The sequence below is a fragment of the Dromaius novaehollandiae genome, chromosome 3 (genome assembly GCF_036370855.1).
Source record: "Dromaius novaehollandiae isolate bDroNov1 chromosome 3, bDroNov1.hap1, whole genome shotgun sequence".
In the NCBI taxonomy this organism is placed as follows: domain Eukaryota; kingdom Metazoa; phylum Chordata; class Aves; order Casuariiformes; family Dromaiidae; genus Dromaius; species Dromaius novaehollandiae.
Genome location: NC_088100.1, coordinates 108,818,755 through 108,839,927, shown reverse-complemented (window position 1 = coordinate 108,839,927; position 21,173 = coordinate 108,818,755). Strand labels below are relative to the sequence as shown.

At 40.2% G+C, this 21,173-nt stretch overlaps 1 protein-coding gene across 3 annotated transcripts in view; it reads right to left on the bottom strand.

The window, feature by feature from the left end:
• Window positions 1-891: 891 nt before the first annotated feature.
• LOC135327939 (ankyrin repeat and SOCS box protein 3-like) overlaps window positions 892-21,173 on the bottom strand; it is a 29,117-nt gene continuing 8,835 nt past the window's right edge. The window contains exons 5-9 of one of the 3 annotated variants that reach the window (XR_010388590.1): window positions 20,591-20,788; window positions 16,513-16,764; window positions 14,147-14,280; window positions 2,083-2,214; window positions 899-1,439 (exon numbers count right to left, since the gene is read on the bottom strand). Coding sequence is in view for 1 of the 3 variants with exons in the window: in XM_064509765.1 (XP_064365835.1) it covers window positions 1,411-1,439; window positions 14,147-14,280; window positions 16,513-16,764; window positions 20,591-20,788 (613 nt within the window). In the remaining 2 variants the exon portion in view is untranslated. Of the gene's footprint in view, window positions 1,440-2,082; window positions 2,215-14,146; window positions 14,281-16,512; window positions 16,765-20,590; window positions 20,789-21,173 lie in introns of all 3 variants that reach the window. The other 2 variants (XR_010388591.1, XM_064509765.1) reach the window with 2 other exon arrangements.

Sequence of the window (21,173 nt, the reverse complement as noted above, 5' to 3'; positions counted from 1 at the left end):
TGCAGTTTGTTTTTCACTGCAAGGCAATTAAATGGCTAACATTATATTTTAATACTGTTTTGTGAAATATTAATGAATCCTTGATGCAGTTATATAACTGCTGTAGATTTCTAGACTGCCTGCTTATTTCAAAACCGCTAAACCGCACAAATTTAGGTCTACTGTTTCTTTTCTAAATGCATCATTTTCTGAAATTAATTCCCTGCCTAACATAAATAAACTATACAGACGACTGTGTCATCACACAGCGACAGTCTTATAGTCCAAGTGCAGAGGTCTTTAGGCTTGAAATCCTGCAAAGATTCCTACCAGAATTTAAGGCCATAGGGTGCACAAAGATTAACCTGACCCTCGCATTTCCCAGATAAATATTGTATCACCTCCTTTCATAAATCAGTATATTGCATTATATAAGCATGTTCTTTCACAAGCCACAGTTCATAAACGCAACAAATCAGCCAGGCACCCTGGCACCAATTTACCTTCAGCATATGCTAAAAATTACAGTGGTACTTATACTTGTGCGTGTAAGGAGCCCCCACCGGGATTTTAAGCATATGCTTAAAGGTAAACCCATAGTAGGCCCAGCTGAATTGAGATACAAACATAGGGGCTTATGCGCTTTCCTGAACTGAAGGCTTTTCATTGCTGAACAGATACAGAGAAAAATAAATAAATAAATCACAGTTCAGCCACACATAAAGATCAGTCCCAAACCACAACTAATTTAAAGCCAGAACTCACAAATACCTATACCAAACTTTACTGCCCATTTCTTTTGGCGTCTCTCTCAAAACATTTTGCAAACACAGTTCTATGGCTCTTCAGATGTGTTGTTAAGCACAGAATGACAATTTTTTTGCTTCTGTAACTCATCTTTATTCAATAGGTGGAAACAATGCTATTAGGGACAGGTTGCATCTTGAGTTAAATCAAAGAAAAATGTTTTCTAGAAATCTGGAAAAAATGTTTAAGCTGACACTTTTACACCCACATAAGGAGCATTTATAATATAAGAGAATGCAAACTAGTTTGTAGTTGATTTCAAATATATATATTTCCTTCACAAACTTTGACAGTAACATTGAAGCAGTTCAGAGTCCCAGATTTTCCCTCAGAGCATGAATTTGCTCCCAAACACATTATAATGTAGTCCTCAACCCCAGAACACATATGGGTCTCCAATCTGGAATGCATGCCATACCTTTCTGTGGTTTTCATCTGCCAAGCCAAGAGGCCCTACACAGTTCCCTTGTGAAAGATACTCTCTTCCTGAATGTCTTTGTTTACCATTACAACCTTAGGAGCTATGCAGCAGAGAGCAGATTATGGTAGTCCTTCAAACTCAGTTTCTTCCAGGAAAATGCACTCTCCTGGTTTTAAAGTATGGGAGCCTTAACCTCTTGGCATTCAGCACTTTGGAAAGTCATTGATGTCACCTGAAAATGGACAGAAAAATACAAAATAGAAGATTTTCACTTGCGTGATTTGTTCAAGATCATGCAATCTGTTAGAGATGAAGTCAGAACTAGTCAAGACTACCTCCTCTTTGAAAGCACTCTTGATTTAATGAAATTGCAAATATTTCAAAGCAGTGTCCTGAGCACAGAATGGCAAATTATGTCTACAAAGGTACCTTTATGAGCCAATCCAACTGCCATAGAAATCAACAGGATCCTGTTCACACTTAGCTCAAACCCTAGAAGAGAGATTACTTTCATACCTTTGTAAGAGTGATCCTTTACAGCAAGCTGTCTTAGCAAAGATGGAGCAGACAGGAAAAAAAAATATTTCCCCATCAGTAGTGTCCCCTCACTCTAGTGAACTGAGGAAAAGTCCCATTGAATGCAATAATTCTAATACCAGTTTTCTTCTTATACCTAACATGATTCTTCAGAAATTTTGACTTCACTAATTTTTTATCCTTGCAACATATATTTGATCCTACAAAACCGTATATAGAAGGATTTTCCCTGCCCTGCTGTCATTAGCTATGGAGCTATATACATTTAGACCCAAGCAATAGAAAAATGTTTCGATTACCTAGGATTTTTTTCCATAAGAAGAGAAGTAGTCTCTTACCACTGCATGTTTTCCTGCATTAGGTGGTAGAAACTCTTCTCAACTGTCCTAAATCATACTTCTCGTCTTCTGTGTGTCACTGGTCACCATTGGCCCTTCTTATTATCAGATGGTTTGTTGTCAAACAAAGCCCTTGAAGGACAAGAAAACAGCAGATTACTACTTTTTTTCCCCTTTTCTTAAGCATCAGGGGTGTTGAGACAATATATGTCATCAGTTTTCAGTAGTTTTGCAATATAATTGAAAGCCCATTAGAAGTCAATAGTTATTGTCCACAGACAACAGTCCTTCTTTTCCTCTGATGAAATTATGTTCCTTTCAGTTAGAGTCCAACTAGTAACATGGAGTGGTGGACACTGAATGAGACATTTATGTTACAGGTTGTGGAGTTTATTCCCAGGCCAAATGCTCTGGGACTCTGCCTGCTACACAGACATGGCATGGCTGCCTTCTGTTTTCCAAAGTTTGGTCTAGGTATGCATGCTGCAGGGTAGCACAGTTTTCATTCCAATTCATTAAAAAGTACCTCTTCCTTCTTTTCTGGAAATAAGAAAGGTCAAGAAAGATAGGCAGAAAAATATCACTCTTGCATTTAAATAAATTAGTTGAAACTCAAGTTGTTTTATATTTCTGAGATAAGACTGATCCATTTGGTTTCCATTGGACCTCTGCAAGAACAAGGTGCAGAGGCTGGGAGATGGAAAGCAATGCACTGCCATTCTCGTTAGCATTTTGCCCTTCTATCTGAGAAGGTGCTATGGTTTTTTCTATGAATGCCATTTTCTCTTTACCTCCACAGGCACAAAGCTGAGCTCCTCACAATCTCTGGAATTAACAGAGCTCATTAGAGTTACCAAGAGTTAATGCTGATGATCTTTAATCCCTCCACTCTATTTCATTATCATTGTTGTATGAAAGCCATTTAAGCTGTGAATTCACTTTTGTTGTATTCTTCTGCACATGAGCAGAGGCTCTATTATGAAGAAACCTGGAATGAATTCTGATATCATATTCTGAGTGGCAAAGCCCCCTTGGATGTTAACAAGGCTAAGATTTCACACATGGTCTTTAGAAGGCACCTTTCCGTATGACAAACCTTCGGCAGAGGTTGGAAGCTCAAGTTGAACCCCAAAGTAGAATTAGAAAAGTTTCTTGCTTAAGTCTCTACCTATACAAATTTCTTCTATGACATCTCTCTTCATTTTGCCTTCTGCAATTTGAACATCATAATACGGGCTCTGCCAACATGCCTCTCTGAAGATTATTTTATTGCCTCTTATCAATATTTAAAATTGCATTAGATCCCTAGTCTGGGCTTTATTTCTTTCTTTTAGAATATTACTGAATGTTTTATTCCCTTCTTCTGGCCCTGGACATCTTTCACCTCCTCACTTTTGACCCCAACAACTCTCATAGAAAATAATTAGAAGCACTGCAAAGCTGTCTGAAGATGTCCCAGCCCAGTTAGGTGGGAGGGTTTCAGTCACCATCTCCCTGCCCAACTGTAGCCATTCACAGGAGTTCTGTAACAGCTGCTCTGAGAGCTTCTATTCAACACAAAGGCTAAATCGTACACTGTCTATTTGAGCCCAGCTTATGGGGCAGTCAGTTATGAAGGAGAGCAGGTTATCATCAATGGGCTTTCTTGTTTCCTTTATGGGCCCAACTGATGCTACATGAAAGACTGCTGGTGATTTTACCAGATCTGAATCAAGCCCAGGGTATCAGACGGGATTATGCAAGAGCAGCCCCTCCATTTTAATAACACCCCAACTACATGCTCTCAGATAAATTTTGTAACATGCAATTTTAACAGCTAACAAGGCATTTAGTTTTTATTACTGAACAGTAATAACACTTTTATTAGTTTTAAATGGCCTGCTGACAGTCTAAGGACTTTCTCTTTTGCAGAGCAGCTCTTACTGACAACACTACTGTCTCTGTCGATAACTAAGTCAGAGCTGCCCAGGTTTGGAGTGATCAATATTGCTTAAGACACTGGAGAGAGCAAACAAGAAAAAAAGTGAAGGTTATAGCTTGATTCAGAAACTAGTCCAGCCCCAAATTAGCTCTGACATCCCACAGCCTTCCCCTCCACTCCCTGAGAGGCAGGCACAACCCCACAAGAGCCCCACCACTTTCTCAGAGCAGTGAAGAGGATGTCCCATCCCTCCAGGCAAGGCCAGGTAGCTGGTGGGATTCCCTCTCCATGTCGGTCACATAGGATAACAACCCCATGAGGTGATGCCACCTCATTCAGTAACACTAGGGGCATCGTTAAATGAGTGGGCCAACTTGTGCTACTGCACCCTTTCTTTTTCCATGCTGAGATGGCTGTTGAGGTCCACTACATAGATTTGACATGCCATATCATCATAGGACTGCCGAGTCCTGGGCATGGCCTTTGGTGCCTGTTGTTCAGTCCATGCCCAGGATTCATGAACTCATGAATCACACTAGCTATACTCACCAGCTATATAATATTTTTCATGTCTGGGTCTCCAAGACATCACAAAGGCACTCACAAAAAGTGCTGACCCCATTTGGCAGAGGAGAATGCAGAGACGCAAAGAAGTGAAGCAGTTTTCCCTAGGTCAGCTTCAGAGCAGAGTTTGAGGCCTATGTTCAGCTCACCACGTAACTCTGAATGTCTTCATTGACTTTCAGGGTCAGAAGAACTTCACTGGCACTGAGAGCAGGCCCTTTCCTTCTCTGCCTTACCAAGGAGGCCGTATTACAGCTGGTCCTTTTTGTACAGGGGAAAAAGGGAAAAGAGGTGTAGAACTGCAAGTGAACAGGCCAGCAAACCATAGGACTAATCTGCATTGGAGGACCTTGGTGAACAGGGCTTGTAAATTAGCACCCTACAACTTCTACTTGTGATCTTTGTGTTGTGGGGACTGGCAAGTTCAGGCTAAACAGATGGTAGGAGTCAAGCTCCCATGAGCTTAGTGTCCATATCAAGTGACAGTACAGATGTGGTTTCCACCCCTTTGCTAACCATGAAAATTCTGCAGATACATTTATGTTTTCACATTTTTTAACACCAGCCAGCATCTTTAAAATTGTTCTTTACAGGCACAGAAATAAATCAGACTTTACATCTGTGTTTCTGCAACATAGTGAAACTCTACGCAACATGCTTTGAAAGTTAGAATTCTTCCTGTATGGCTTCTTCTATTCTCCCAGTCTCCCCTCCTCTTTTTCCCATATCTGAAGCCCATATAATATATTTACAGTTACTCTTGTTATAGTAAAACTATAGTCATTGCAATCCCTCCTGGAGTAAAATCTCACTGTAAGATCACTGTTTTGTAGTTCCAAAGTTCCTGGTAGTCTGAGATGCAAATCATCCTTTGCAGCAAGACAGCTGAAGACTGAGAGAATAAAAGCTCAGGATGCTCACGAGGATTAATAACAACCTCAGGTGGAGTTGCTCAAAGGAAAATCAGTAGAAACAGATTTTGGTTTTTGTTGGCTCCATAAAGTTGACATTGCTTCTCGTGACATTTGGCTTGGTAGTTTCTGACACCTGCTGCCAATGCCTGCTTATATGCATGCTGTTTTCAGTTCTCTACAGTAGGGTCTACTGTTCATGCTGCTTAGTTTCTGCCTTGCTGCTGTGTGTTTAGACTCTGTTGCTCTTCTAATAATGGGAGAAGAAATCACAGAAACATACACAAGCTACAAACAGCAAGAGGAAGAGAACTGAACTCCAGAGAACAGAGTGAGAAACTTGCCCTCTACTGAGGAACTGAATCAAGTGTTTACAGATGACTTGGACAACTTCCACTACAGCCTTTCCCAGTATCTTGAATATTTGTTTTTGCCATCTTACCATCTCCCTCCCTTCACCCCCTTCCTCAAGTATTTTAATACATATGTGGATGTAGTCCTCTAAGATTTTTTTTTAAACAGTCAAAACTAAATTTCATCATTATTTGTATAGGCCATCAGCAGACCTGAAATCTTCAGATCCATCCCACAGATTTTTACTTTTCTAGTCCTGCCTTCCATGTTGTGGCCAGCAGCTTCTCCTTGCTTGAAAAGTTTCACTGACAACACGGGAGAGCATCCTTGCTTTCAGTTTGTGTGCCAGACCCTAGTGCAGAGCCGGCTTAATTACAGGAAAAGTCAAGCTCAGTCACAACCAGAACATGCTCAGTTCAGGCAGCTCTTCAGGAAGTTAAGCTCCTAAAATCTAAACAGCCTCTCTGCACAGTATGCACTAATTGCACTGTTTCTAAGGCATTTCACTTTTTACATTTTTGGAGATTGTCTTCTCAAGACTAGAAAGTTGTCCACATCTGACAAAAATGCCATTTTCTAGCACAGAACAAGGAGGAAGAAAGAAATGCCACAAAATATTAACCATTGCAAAACCTTTTCCTTGGCTTCATTCTGACTCATTAACATGACTGTATAATAATATCAACCAGAAGCAGAATCTCAAGTATGCAATTTAGCAATGTAGTAATACTCTAAGAAGCTAGGAATAGGTTAGATAAACACCAGCCTGTATGCTGTCTTTGACACTAATTCCTCGTGGAGATGTGGCTTACTATTTCCCATGTTAAGATACTGCTTTCCCACATTTCAGTTCCAGGCCTGAGAAGGTCACATCAGCACCTGGGATGGAGACAGTTCCCAGAAGTGCAGTGAAAGAATACAGAAGTTCACCCTATTTTAAGGTATATTTAAATACGTTGGAAGAGTTGTCGCTGAAAGTGAACAGTTGATCTGTGTTACGTTGCTCCACATGCGTGTACACAGACACGCAAGCTGGAAAAAATACATAGATGAGTATATAGAACTGACAATAAGAATGGCTTCTGTCAGCCGTCTTGTGTCTGTCTCCAGTGAACAGGAATAGAAAAGAGTAAAGCTATAAAATGTATCACTGCTTCTGTTTATCTAGGTAGCAGATAAAGCATAAACTGCATTTATAAGCATGGCAAAATACTTAGTTATTGTTCTATTGTTTGAAAAGAATAAACCTAACTTGGAAACATTTTGTAATACAGCTGTGGATCTCTCAGTGTTTGATTAGTATCAAATATCTCTAAATCCTGGTTCCTAATACCATCACATAATTTGATATTCCATATATCAGATCAATTATATTCTATCGAATAAAAGGAACATGCAGATTTGGTTTCTAGTCCTGCTTTGGGGAAGTATTTTTGTGACTGAACAGCATGGAGTAGTCTGGAAAAATGAGGGCTTACACTTACTAAGATATTTCACTTAGTGCACTTCTGAAATTCAGTTTGCCACTCAAAAATGAACTTTCATATTATGGAGTAGCTTATCCTGATACAAGCCTCAAACTTTGGCCTCAGATATGACCAGACAGACAACACTAACATCAACTGCATGACAGGAAGCCAGCAAAACTCCACTAGACTGACGCCTCCAAAAGGACTTGCGTTCTCCCACTCCCGCCTGCTGCTCTCAGCTTCTCTATACAGAAGTCGCACTTCTCACTGCCTTCTGAGAAGCCTCCTGTTGGAGACCAGCGCTCCCGGCCTCCAGTCTCACGCACAAGAAACCTTTTCTACACCCCGCTGCCAGCGCAGAACAGCTGCAGTCACCCGGAACAACCTTACGCCTTTAACAACTTGTAAGTTTAAACCAGAATAGAACTATTAGACCAAGCCTTTCTCCAGACACACAGTCACAACATACGTAAAGGAACATATACCTAAGACATTGCATCAAGGCCTCTCTAAAAGGACCATGAAACGGCAGGCCTCAGACACGGCCAAGCTTTGTAACTGTCAGGAAGTTGATTTAAATTTGGCTGCAGGAAGAAAAAAGGCAGGCTAGTTAAAAAAGGGAGGCTTGTTCAAAACTGACCTACGAAAGGGATTTGGGGTTCTTCAGATGTTGTGAGAGAGACCTCATGAAAAAGAACAGACTGAGCTAAAGCTGGAGCAGGTTTAAAAGCATTAAAGGAAGCAGTAGACCAGGCTCTCTGCCAACAGCGTTCAGCCGCAGAAAGACAACGGGGAGCAATCAAATCAGCAAAAGGTGTCGGGGCTCAAGCTCAGGAAAAGAGCGCCTGGCTATGACAGCAGTTCAAATAAGGAGGAAAGAAAACAGGGGAAGAGCATCAAAAGCAGCAGAGAGGACCGTTTCCGCCCTTTTGTGAACGGACAAAGGGGCAAGTTCTGGAAGAAAAGGCTAATTTCATTAACAAAAGACTCAGGTGCAGACATTACCTCATGTCTGCCGGCCAACAGGAAAATAAAAAACAACTCCTGATCACAGCTTAGCATAACCTTTTCATTATTAAAAGGTGGTATTTCATTTTCTTGCTTGTCTATTTAGCAACTGACAACCACACACACTATCTTTGCTATCCCTTCCCCTAACTGAGTGGTCTGCGGTTACGTGGCTCCCACAAGTAATTGGATGACCTTTATTTCAGGAACAGGAGGGCAGCAGAGCAACAGGAGCATTTATAAAACAGGAGCGCACGTATTTCAGAGCGTTAACTGGGGAAACAACCTTGCATGCATGTCCCCTGTGCCTGCAGAGGGCCCGCCTGAAGCCCGCTCCACCTCGGACCAACCTCAATCAATTCCCATCCCCTGCGGACGGACGCAGGGTGGAATCCCCTGCTTTGTCCAGACACGCGGCGCTGGCAAGCAACGTGGTTAAGAACAACCTTCACTGCAAAGTCATTTCCCCAGGGCTGCAACCTCTCCCTTCTTCTCCCTTCCTGACATCAGCACCGGTTACACACCTGTAACTCCCTGCTGGCAGCAGTAATGCCCTCGGTTTTTCTGCTCACTTGGCGGGGAAAGCACCTCCTCCTTGGACAACCTGATAGCCCAAGGAAGCTTTAATTACCAAAAATGGACATATTTTGCGCTGACCACAGCACCCAATGAAGAGCCCGGAGTCAAAAAGAAATGGCAGAAGAGGAGGAGGGAAGCAGCCGCAGAAGGTCACTGTAGCTAAGCCCCAAAGGAGAATACCAGCTACAGTCGTGAGGGAAAAAACAGAGACTGTGGCAACAGCCATCACAGTAGCCCATCCAAACCCACATCATATGTTATTTAGCAATGTGCCAGAAATTCTGACAAAAAAGCAGTGATCTAAATTTAAGAAACCTGAGTCCTAAAATACTACTCCGTAAATTACAAAAAAACCTCAGCACATCTGAGCAAAAACCAGAGCACACAGTAGGAGCCAAGAATAAACTAGCCATCTTTCACAGATACTCTCCTTTGAAAATGGCAACTAAGTTTTTCTGCATATGCTTTTATAATGCACAAGCCTGGCATTACATGCTTCTGGGAACCTATCAGCACTAAAAACCACTCCTGTGGCCCTCAGACTGCTCGGGAACTGCTTCTCCATTAAGATTATTCAGAAGGAATGTAAAATATCAGCTGCAATCATTTCTGCCCTACTTCTGGAGAAGTCTACTTTTGCTCATTTACTTTTCAAATGGTTCAGGCTATCTCTAGAGAGGCACCTATTATGAACAAGCTGATCTTCCCTAAAGAGCCAGAAAGTTCACTCTGTTGACAGAAATATCCATGGCTGATGTTGCTGTCAACAAAGGGTGCCTCTCACTCCAGAGGAAGGCCTGGAGCCTCCACGCCACACGCTTTCTTTCCAAAGGAAGTCGCATTCTTTCCTTCTCTATTTACTGTATCTCTGCAGTCTTCTTTTTTTTTTTTTTTTTTTTTTTTTTGGGGGGGGGGGGTAACAACACTCCTTATTCCCTTATAACCCCTGCAAGCAACAATACACCGTGCACAACAGGTCCTGGCAAGTAATTTTCCTTTGTGGAACAGTAACCCCTATCTACAGTCATCATTTTAACGACTAACAGCTCATAGTCATGCTCACAGAAACTGAGGCAAGGCCTACAGTTTACAGATTAACGTCTTTTGTAACATGCAGTTGAATACAATATTGCATACAGGAACTGCATAGTATATGCTGCACATTAAATATTATGCCATTACTGCAGATAAGCCTTGGCTACTTTCCCGTGTTAAACGACGGAATTGATGTCGGAGCTCCCAGCGGCAAACACCAAGTCGTACAACTTGCCAATACAATACAGAGTGGTCAGCCAGAAGCATCAGATAATACTACTTCTTTCAACTGAAAATCAAATCAATCGGGATTTTAGCACATTCACACCAATAAAAACATGGCTCCTTATGATGATCTCCAAAAAGCAATAACGCCTACTGCACTTTTATACTTCTCATGTGCTTTTCAACTGAGAAGGCACTAGCTCTCCCAACGTACATCTTAGCTCCACGCTATTATCATAATGTCCTGCTTTTAGCTTTATTCACTGCTTCCACAAAACAATTCAATTTATTTCTATTTGCAGTCAGAAACATGTAACGGTGTTGAAAAGCAATGTTTGCTCCAGGGCTTTCATTCTCACTTCTTTCAATCATAGCATTTATATGTTCTACACTACATTTTACGTTGGAAACCCTACTTTGGAATGAAGCAGAATTTGCTTCCTTGGAAAACTCTTCTGGTGTGTACTTGGTATTTAACAGGATAATAGCATACACTGAAGACTGCAGAGATATCAAGTCACTGAACACAGACCTGCTCAATACAGAGGCAGAAAAGAAGTCTGTGGCTGCACTGAAACCTTCCACAGGTTGTCATCAACTTGGAAAGGACAGTGCCATACAGCGCAGGAGTCACCCTGAATACGAAGGGACAAGAGTCACTTTTTCCTTTGCTGTAAGAACACAGCCCCCTTCTCTGTAAAAAAGCCACACATCAAGAAAAAAAAAAAAGAACTCGTTCAGCTCACTGTCTTCCTAAAGCAAAACTTTTTTCTGCAGCACTGCAGAGCTCCAGAGAAAAAGCTTAACCCTTTTAAAGACACCTATTAGCTTATTATGTCACCTTTTACTCTCATACTCCCCCGGCTGCTGTTTCAGGTGGGAGAATAGGCAAAGACCACTGCAAAACAGAGCGCAGAACACACAGTGAAACCAGGTGGTGTCTCCTATTAAGAAGATCAGAGTCCACTTTCAGGCAGCTTGGTGAAGAACCAAAACAGAAGCAGTGCAGATTCCAGAGCAACTTTGCATTGTACGACAAAGATTCACAGGGCCCTTATTGCCTACGAGGAAAAAAAAAGCAAAGGCGTGCAGATTTTAAGACGGAAAAGAAAGTACATCAATTAGTGATGCCACTGATAAATGCCCTAAACAGCTACTTGGGACCCTGGCATACTTTTAAACCCTAGCTGAACTCTGTTCTTTGTGCAAGTACTCTAGTGCCTGCAAGCCACTAGCTTTCCTTAAGCAAGCAACACTTGCTCTCTATTAAAATGGACTTCGCATTCCAGAAATACAAAAAAGTCAGCCAGCATCACCACTCTTCCAAGGGTCACCTTCCAGGTACTGACCACAAGGTGAGCAATCACAGAAGACCTTGCTGCTTCTGTGTGACCAGGGGTGAGCACCTGGACCACATCCCATTAGCTGCGATGCTTGCTACCTCCAGGCACCTCTTGAAGCAGACACACTGGGTAGCCCTGGAGGGGCCAAGACAGGAACCTCCATGCCAGAGACACTCCACGACTAGGCAGCAGTGCAAGACCTGAGCCCACTGCCTGCGGAGCCACCGGGCTAGACCCAGCTCCCTTGCTTGCTGGAGTACCGCCACCCGCCAGGGCTCACCGGCTTCCCACTATCCCACGTGGTAGGGAGCAAGCGCCAAGTTTGGGCAGAAAACCCTCCACCACAACTAGCTACAAACTGAACTACACAGACACAGACCTGCAAATGTCCCCTCTAATGCAGAGCTCAGGCTGGACTTCAGCAGCTCGGTCTCAAGTGGGTGGCAAGAAGCAGAGGAACTGCAGCTGCTCTTTCAGTAGAGAAAGGGAAGTACTGCAGGTGCCTAAGTACTGCACGGGACCATAAATTTGGTATGCCAGGGACACTCTTCACCTGGAGGTGCGAATACCAGCTCTTGAACTTTTCCACATGAACCCTTCACTGGTAATTTCCTATGCGCACAGCCAGCTTATCTCAGTCCAAGTACTTAGTACTTCTCAAGTGGGGGTGCCTATATCTCAGCACAACAGCTGCCTACTAATCCCAATTGCTGTTGGCTGAAAGAATGAAAAAGCGAGAACTTTTGACTTTCTTTTTTTCCTCTCTTCTCTGCCTTCTCTCTTTATGTCTGGTTACTTCTTTGGTTACAAGTTGGTCACTGTGCAAGAATGTAGCTGCTTGTCCGCTATAATTTCAATAGGACTACCAAGGAAAGTTCCCCAAAACATGGGGCGTAGCTGCTGTCCACCACATATTTGCTTCTCATAGAACACTTTGTTTTGTTTTGTTTTTGTTAACTGCAGATCTGTCTCATGGCTTTTAGCTAGCAAAGAGAAGGACTTGCACATAAAGCAAAATCGATGTATATAACTGCTGGGGTTGGAAGGGACCTCTGGAGATCATCTGGTCCAACCCCACCCCTGCTCAAGCAGGGTCACCTAGAGCAGGTTGCTCAGCTGGACATAGATTCAGCCAGGTTTGGAACATCTCCAAAAGGATGGAGACTCCACAACCTCCCCGGGCAACCTGTTCCAGTGTTCGATCACTTTCAGAGTAAGAATTGTTTTCTTGTCTTCAAGTGGAAGCCTTACTCTTCAAATGTTTCTTAACACGTCTGCAAAAACAATGACACATCTACCACATTACTTTGTCCTAAACTAAATTTAGGATACATGTATTCATAACAGTTAATTGTCCTGTATCACATACTGAGTTAGATTTTTACTTCAAATAGCAGAGAAAAATTGAGTACAAGGACCTTAGCCACTCTTACAACACAAGTATACTTACCAATGGCAAAGGAAAAGAAATTTTCCCAAGTAAAACCTTTATTCACTCCCAAAAAGATATGCTACTTAGTATTAAATATAATATTCCTAAGAAAGTCGTATTAAATAACATTAACACAATGTAGGCATTTAAAAAAAAATACTACAGCCCTCTTCAAAGAAGATTTTATTTAAAATTGAGTCAATAACAAAGACATTTGAACATAATTTCTCAATAACATAATACATAGGTCATGTTGCAAAGTCTATATGTTATGGTTGCTTTTCTGGAGGGTGAACATGGCAAACAGGTGCTCACAGACCATCACTTATTGGGTTTTTTTTGGCTGACCACATTTTGATTACAGGAATGACAAACTGCTAGATCTGTAGATATTTATCATGATAATTCATATGGTTTATATTTTAATTACTGTCAAATGGTCACAACAGAGCAGGATAGACACTTTATTGGAAATATAAATCAAATTCAAAAACTAATAAACAAAGTCAGTGGGATATTGTTAAGAAAATGTAATCAAATAATATTCATCACCTTCCCTTAAGCTTTCCAAGAAGCTCAACAAATCATTTTAGGAAGGTGCAGTACTAATTTACATTCACTGCCCTAAATTTGCTTTTCCACACTTGAGAGTACAAATGTTCCATCTAAATTCCTTCAGCTTCTAGAACACTTCCATAACAGCTGTCTTATACCAGTTATTTATATTATTTATATCATAACAGTTGATTATAAAAAATAAAAACTAAAGAGCAAGGCCAGTCCACAGTCTTCCAGTTCCTCACCCCATCAAAGCTCTTAGAATTGCACTTAGAGCATGTGTTCATATGCACATTTGCACAGACTTGTTTATAATGGCACAATCCTGTTGCCTTCAACCTTATGGGGGCTCTTAAAAGAGTCTCTCAGTTACTTTGCATAGCATTTAATATGGCGCACACATGAACTTGAAGTGGAGATGTTAGTCCATATTAAAAATACCTGCTTGAAACATGCACATGATGAACTGAACAATACAATGGGTAAGATTCATTCAAATATATATATTTTTTCTCTAACTACTATGCCTGCTCCCCCATATCTGAACATGCAATTTCTATTGACTATTTCACCTTCTGTTGCCATCATGCATCATGCCACTTACATCCTGGGAAATGGTATACCTGTGTAAAAACAGCTTTTTTTTCTCTAATCGTGTTGCTTACCAAAATGACTTTTTGGAATCCAAGCGGAGCTCTCCTTGTAGTCTGAAAGGTTTCCTTCTACAGCTGGAGGAAGTCTCTTCCAGTTCGTGAACTCCAGAACAAAATTTAGGGCATCCTCACTGACGGAATAAATCCTACATAAAAAAAAAAATCCCATAAATTATATGATTTTGCACAATAGCATAAAACTATAATGGCGAAAATATATAGAATGCTTCATTATTTCTAACAAATCCTTAACCATCTACATCTTAGGCACAGGAACAGAAAACCACCAGAGAGAAATCCAAAGTAATTTTGAAAGCATAACCCTTTCCTAATGCAATTATATCTTCCCCCGCTACTTTTTAGAAGTTAGACTGGAACAGTTAGACTGCTCTAAAATTTATAAGCCTCAGTAATAGGCAGAACTCTCCTCTCTATTAATTTCTTGTCCCATTTCCGTCTAAATTTTATTGAGGTCTCTTCTTACCAGGGCATTATAAGCTTTTCCATCATATCTGAAGAAAAAGTCATACCATGTATATATAGCTACTTTTATTTTATTTTTTTTTAAATCAACATAGAATTCACAAGTGTTTCAAATGCTCCTTTTCCCAGAAACTGCATTTGTGCATATTCAGAAATCAGTACGATTTACATTTCAAATCTTTACAATGTCTGAAGAACTTTTAACAGCAGCTTAACTGGGTAAATGGGCAGCACAGCAGGTAAAAGTAACTGTTTTGGTATTACGTATGATGAAAAGCCATGCAATTTCACAGAATAACTTCCTAGCTAGATCCATACCCTCCTGAAATTTCATCTGAATGGAAAACTAAAAGCTCTAAACACAGCAAAATAGCACAGTAAGAGTTTTTAGTATGCCTGCTTCTTAAGAGACTGATGCCAAAGGTTATTTTAAAAAATAAAAAAAAACTAGAAAGGATTTAAGTTATTATTTCGTTTTTCAACATTAAGAGACGTCATATTTGACTGCATTTCTACATTTACTGAAAAACACAGAGGAGAGATTTCTGGTTGCTTAGCTTTCTTTAACAGACTGATGATTTTGCTTTGCCACTAGTAATTAGAATTGTCAATGCACTAGATTAACCAGTATGTGATTATACAACTGTTGTGCACAATGAGTCAGAGACAATCAACAATATGCACAAATGCAATTTGCTATTATTTTCTTGTTATTTTCCAGGAGGAAATAGTTAATATTGATGTTTTTATAAATTTAACTTCAATCTTGTAGATTATGATGTGATAAGCACTATTTTAAAAAACAGACATTTAAACAAAGCAAGCATTCTTTCTAACAGCACTGTGTATTACACAAAATATTAAAAAGCATTAGATATGATAAAAACAAATAGCAAGATTGGTCTGCTTAATGAATTGCAATTTTACAGTATGTTTACTCTTCCAATCCCACTCAGTCCTCTACATACAAAATGATCTACAGAATCACAGATATATCAGCCTTAAGTATGCTCTAACTACTGTTTAGAAAGCCATGGATGTTAATGAATAACGGAACTCCACTAAACCAAAAAGGAATACAGTTAACATACAAATAGCATAACAAATTAGCTATGCTATCTGAACAGTTTCTGAAACAGAAATCAATACTTACAGCTAAGTAAATCTTCAACTCCTACCTCCTACTCCTTTCATATTGTTAACTAATACGCATAACAAGGTTACATATCTCAAAACATTCTGTTAAAAGCTCATAAATACGGAAGCAAGTCTAAGCATCTTTTTCATGGATCGCCAAAAAACAGAAGAAAATACTTCTGCTATTCTGGAGTGTAATCCTAGTCAGCATAAAACAATCGCCAAGCACTTATTTATGTGTAGAATAATACAAAATTCAGACCAGTATTTTTGCCACATTATCTTCTTTTTGCACAATCTCTAGCTGCATCCAGTTCCTCCCCTCCTAACCTTGGCCCAGCTTCACCTTACATTTGCTTCTCATCTCTTCTCACCTCTTTCCTAGCACTTGAAATGCCTCTTACAACTACTGTGCTGTACATGTATGCTCAAGTTTAAACAAAATTTGGGGGCTAATAAGAGATGTTTGGTGTCAAAATGGATAAGGACGTCCTTTTCCAGGGTAGTGAGAAAACAGTTCTCACTCTGGCTTTCTTCCTCAAACTGGGAAGGAAATTGGTTTTACTGACTCCAGCCTTTCCCCATGAATCTTTCACTTCAGACCTTCCATGACCTTCTCTGCTCTGGATCATGGCAACTAATTACCATGGACTATCCTTTGAAAGCCCTTGTTAAACAAGGCCAGCAACAGGTTTGCCAATTAGTAGACACTAGCTAAAAAAAAAACAAAAAAACCCAAGATAATATTATCTTCTTACCACAACTTGCAGAGTAAATTCAATGGATTAAAACCAGCCAGCAGTAGATAAGGCAGCCATTCCTTGTACTGCTCGTGTGCTTTAATTGCATAACTCACAAACTCCGACAACTGGTCCGCAGAAGGCAACCAACAGCCCAACTTCAAGAAGCGTCGGAACAAAGTAAACTTCCCATGGTACAAGCAATATCCTAAATTAATCCCAAGGAGGGTGATCCCATATTTCAGGAGAATATCGATTAAATCAAAAAACCTATAAACAGCACACAAAGAACAGCACATCTGGTTAGCACGTCACAGAAAACCTCTGCCATTTGCCTTCTACTAAGTCAGTGGACACCAACCAACTGGTTGTCCAATTGGACAGCAACAAATTGGACAACCATTGCACAGCAAATTTCTGCTACCAAACTCCTTTAGGAGTCCCCAGTGCTTACACTCAACACATTTGCTCTTTTCCTCCCCACCCTGAAAAATCTGTGCTAACAGAAGCAGCTGAAGACCATTAATCATGAACTTTATCTAAATAAGTTTTGTGAGAAGAGCTGCTGGGGCAGTGTAGCACAACAAAATGTGGCACACCAGTCACGGAGAGGACAAGCATAGGCAGCTGGGGAAACAGCACAGTCACCTCTGCGCTGTTTCAAGCGGCTCCCCACGGACGACTCGAGGAGATGTCCTGCTCTTTCAGTTCTTTGCCTCTGTGCTGCTACTGAGCGACGCTCATCTGGTGACCCAGTGGGACAGCAGTGAGGTGGAGCTGCACAAACTTCCAGCTCTTTAAAGCAAGCCTTTTCGCTCATCAGTAAGAGAAACAACCCAGAGTCACCATTTACATTTGTATATTACCACAATGCTAACCTGCTGCAGGCTTATTTTGAATGGAAAACACAATGCCTACTTGGATAGATTTCACCTTAAAAAGTAGGTGAAAATATCAAAACGCTGCATCTCAGAAGTCAGGGACTGTCCTAATATTGGGAACATTCCTGGGGTTTGCGTTCAGCTGTATTTGTGGGAGGCTCTGCAACCCACAGAACTATTACAAACATTTTGAAGTGCTTATTTTAGATGCAAAAATGCTTTACTATAATATGTTTTGCAGGATGCAATAAAAGTGACAGTGTTTATACGCTCCAGAGCTGTCAAGCAAGAGCTCACAATATTAAGTACAATTTCTACCCTCCATTTTAATCAAGCCTTCAGACTAAAAAGACACGTATGTGTTCATAAGACCACTGAATCCCCATAGTCCATTCCAGCTCCCATAGTAACTCAGATTGCTTTGTTTTCATTTAAAGTTATAAAGATATTGTCAAAGTAATTTGTTTTTTTTTGCCCTCATTGCAATTAGTGATAAGTCGTATTTCAACATTTTGTTGATTATTCTATATTAATATTATAATGAATGAGATTATGACCAACAATTTGCATATTCCTTTTTAGTTAATAATTTGATTGCACATCACTTCTATGAAGTGATTTTGAAGCTACTTGACTCATTTATAGCACATTTTTAGTACAGTTATCAGGTCTGCTTCCTTTCCTAGTTATTTTATCACATACTAAGAATGGGAGAGAACATGATGTCCAAGGATTTTTAAAGGCACTTTCTAGGAGTTTGCAATGAAAATCAGTAATAATAAACCCTAGGCACTGCTTCATTGCAAACCTTATACATAATTTATAGGAGACATGGTAGAGCATATCCTGCCTATTATCCAGATGTGTGATTTCACATGCGCAGTTTGGGATCTGGATGAGTTCCTGCCTAAAGCAATTGAAAATCATTTGCAGCCCAACCACAGAAACATTAGGCTATAATAGGCACAGTCACAGGGACATGCTTCACTATTTAAAAAAAAACAAAAACAAAAACAAAAACAAAAACACATCATGTCCTTGCTGATTTCCTCCCTTGAAATAAGCCCTTTTAGCTGAAGTAGGATTACTATTGCTGCAGTTTTTTCCCTTTTGGAAAGTTATGAAACTGGCAGGTTATTTATTAAAATTCTGGTACGATTCCTAGGTTGATGGCACACACTCAGTGAAGTTTTAAAAAATTTCCAAAGCCACCGTAAGAATGTGCTATCCTATTAATTACTAGCATGTAGTTCAAGAATATTTATGAGTGAAATGTGTTCACATTACGAACGTATATATTCAAACATACCTATTTACAAGGGCTTTATGTATCCTTTAACATTTGAGATCAATACATACCCCATATCTACATCTTCAAACAAATGTTCAAAGGTGATTGATAACTTCAGTGAAGAATATCCCAGCCACATTAATTCTTCCAACAACTTTTCTCAGGGGAAAAAAGTATACCACCTCAAGACTACCATTTTTAATGGAGAACAGGCTCTTCCCATTCAAAGAGATTTCTCAAATAGCCTCTACAACTGTCTACTGTGCTCAAGCCTCAACTGGTTGTAGGAATCAGGTCACAGAGGTACACACTTTAAATGCTAGTATTTTAGCTAAAAAGATTAACAGCTAATCTTCGTGAATCTGAGAACTGTTAAAATGTTGCTTAATTTGGTGTATATTCCTTAAATAAAGGAAATCAGAGCAGGTCACATGGAAAACACCACAAGAATGAGAAAATGAAATCAGGATTCAAAGATGTATGGTAGCCCTAAGAACTATGCTTTTGGATCCACTGGATAGCTGCTTTTTGTTTGATTGTTTTTTTTTTTTTAAATGGGGGATGAACTATACTGACTGCTACCAAAAACTCATGAACTTAAATGGCAGCACACGAGCATCAAATTTTGATCCATGTGCATAAAACGTTCTGTTAGAATCTGTCTAGAATCTAATGAAAGTATTTTCCTAATGGAAGCACACTAGCCACATAGCATTACTTTGCACAGTATTCATGAGGAGGACTGTCTATAAAGGAGGAACTAACTTTCATTCTAGCAAAATATTAAATTAAAGACAGCAATTAGCTGAGGACAAAAAAATGTTTTTTTCAAATATATTTTCAACCACATGAAGGTTCTCAATGTCTCTGTTGTTCTAAGGCATAAAGTAGTATCAGGTAAGTGCACTCAAGTCTCAACTAAAATCTATAAACATATTGACATTTTAGCTCTTTACAGTATGCAAAACTCAAAACATCCAAAAAGATTTGATCCTCCATCATGATCAGAGCTGTGTTAGTATTTAGTCCATTGAATAATATTTTATGCATCAAACTAGTTTGAGAGGAGGACAAGGAAAGCTCAGAGATATTAACATCTAGATTTTTTTAGAATAATACTGTACTTCTCCATGAATTAATTCCTACAGCATTAGGAATGAGCAACTTTATTCCTAAAGAAAAAGTCAACAATAAGGACATGAGGGCGGCACGCTGAACCACCATATGTGTATATGTGTATTTATGAGTAAGGTTTTTATATTTTATAGTTTTTCCTCTACAACTATAAGTGCATTATCACATACCATGCATAAAATGACATGGGCCATGATCTAAAAGGATCTATCATTCAATTTTCAAGGGCTCATTACAGTTATTGTGTTGAGCCAATAGTTCTGTTGTCATGGCATGGTAGTCCTGTTCCAAGAATAATTAAACAAGGCAGGTATGAACACACCTGGGAGGGGGCTTTAAGTTATAAAAGGCAGTCTGAAACTTATGGAGCTCTGTTTTCATGCACAACACTGGCATACAGAAAGGAAATCAGTATTTTCTAATAACTCAACCTCACTGAAAAGAATCTAGCTAATTAAGAGTCTGTTTGATTCAATTACAGCATCAAGTCAAGTTCCCAGAAGACAGAGATGGGTTGATAAGGCCTTTTGAAAGCAAGAAAACTAGACTACGATTATGTTCTACAAGACTCCTCTTCAAAGGGCCGGGCTTCCCAAAGGAGCTTGGAGCAAGGCTCTTTCGTTCACGCTTGTGACCCAAACCCCGCACGTCCCTCAGGTACTTCAGGTTTAACCCTGTCATCTCAAGAGTGGAGGAAGGAGGGCAGGGCAACTCTGCGTAGTTAGAAAAGGGAAACAAATACGTGCCAACACGGTTGTGAATAGCTTCAAAATATAAGAGGTGTACATACTCTTTTTGGAAAACCATGCACATGGGTGATCTGCAGCCAAAGGGGAGGCACTTTTGAGCATCTGCGCTGTAGCCTTGCTGAAGTAACACTTCCAAGCACTCCTTGTTACCGCCATAAATCGCCGAGTACACGGGGCTCACTTTGTCTTTTCCTCTGTCACAGAGCCGATCAGTAAGTGGTATGAGCAACTCCAGTATGCTGCAAATATTTAAAATCACTGTTTATTTGTGAGGTCTTATCAAACAGTTACATTTTAATTTTCTGGTCATTTCTCCTAAGCTCATTGCCACTTAGGAAGAAAAGCCTACCTACTTTTTTCCTCTGCGGCGTTTGCTTAAGAGAACAGCATTCATCATTTCACACGTCTGATCACAACAAACACAGCCGGCTTTGCCATTGATTTTCATCAGAGACTGGCTGGAAAAATGATATTGCTGCACACAGCCTTAAATGCCTCCGAATTCTGAGCAGGTTAGCAACAAACGTACTCTAACCAAACCAGAGGTGGCTCCTTCAGGTTATCCAACAGTCCCTTTGACAGCAACACAGCGTGCTTGCAGTGCTCATTTAGACCTGTGAAGTT